The 498-nt window shown below is 66.1% G+C and overlaps 1 protein-coding gene across 1 annotated transcript in view; it reads left to right on the forward strand.

Moving 5' to 3' along the window:
• The window catches only part of SCNN1B (sodium channel, non-voltage-gated 1, beta subunit), a gene marked incomplete at both ends in the record, with an annotated part of 5,151 nt that overhangs the window by 2,169 nt on the left and 2,484 nt on the right, over positions 1-498 (forward strand). Inside the window, one exon of the mRNA XM_010135152.1 lies at positions 283-318. Within this exon, the coding sequence (XP_010133454.1) occupies positions 283-318 (36 nt within the window). The remainder of the gene's footprint in view (positions 1-282; positions 319-498) is intronic.

Here is a 498-nt window from a genome sequence, read left to right on the forward strand (position 1 = left end):
TGCTGGCAGCACTGGGCAGCACTGGCAGTACCGGAGCTGTGCACGACCTTGGTCAGAGGGGTCTGCCCGCAGCGCAGGGGACAATGCTGTGTGTCCTCTGGGGTCACCCAGCACAGCCCTGCTGCGGGCCGAGCCCAGGCAGAGATCCTCCACACAGGTTCCCGACCGCCTTCGCCACCTCTTCCCCGGGTCCTGCACCCAAACTGCCGGGGGGAGGTTGCTGCTGCCCCTGCCCTGCCATGGCTGCGCTCCTCAGCGCAGAGGCTCACGGTGGTCTCGCAGCCCCCCACCCTCTGCTCACACAGAGGCTTCAAGGACCCTGCCTGACCAGACCCTGGCGGCTGGGGCAGCTCCAGCCTGGAAAAACTGGCCAAAAAGTGACATTTTCTGTGAGGTTGGGGAAGTAACCCTGGGACGGATGGGGAATCTGCCCAGCCGGGAAACCTGCTGCGGAGCGACCAGTCTGTAAACACGCGGATGTGGCAGGGGCGCCGCCCC

Source organism: Buceros rhinoceros, unplaced genomic scaffold (assembly GCF_000710305.1).
Source record: "Buceros rhinoceros silvestris isolate BGI_N320 unplaced genomic scaffold, ASM71030v1 scaffold22734, whole genome shotgun sequence".
NCBI classification, from domain to species: Eukaryota; Metazoa; Chordata; class Aves; order Bucerotiformes; family Bucerotidae; genus Buceros; species Buceros rhinoceros.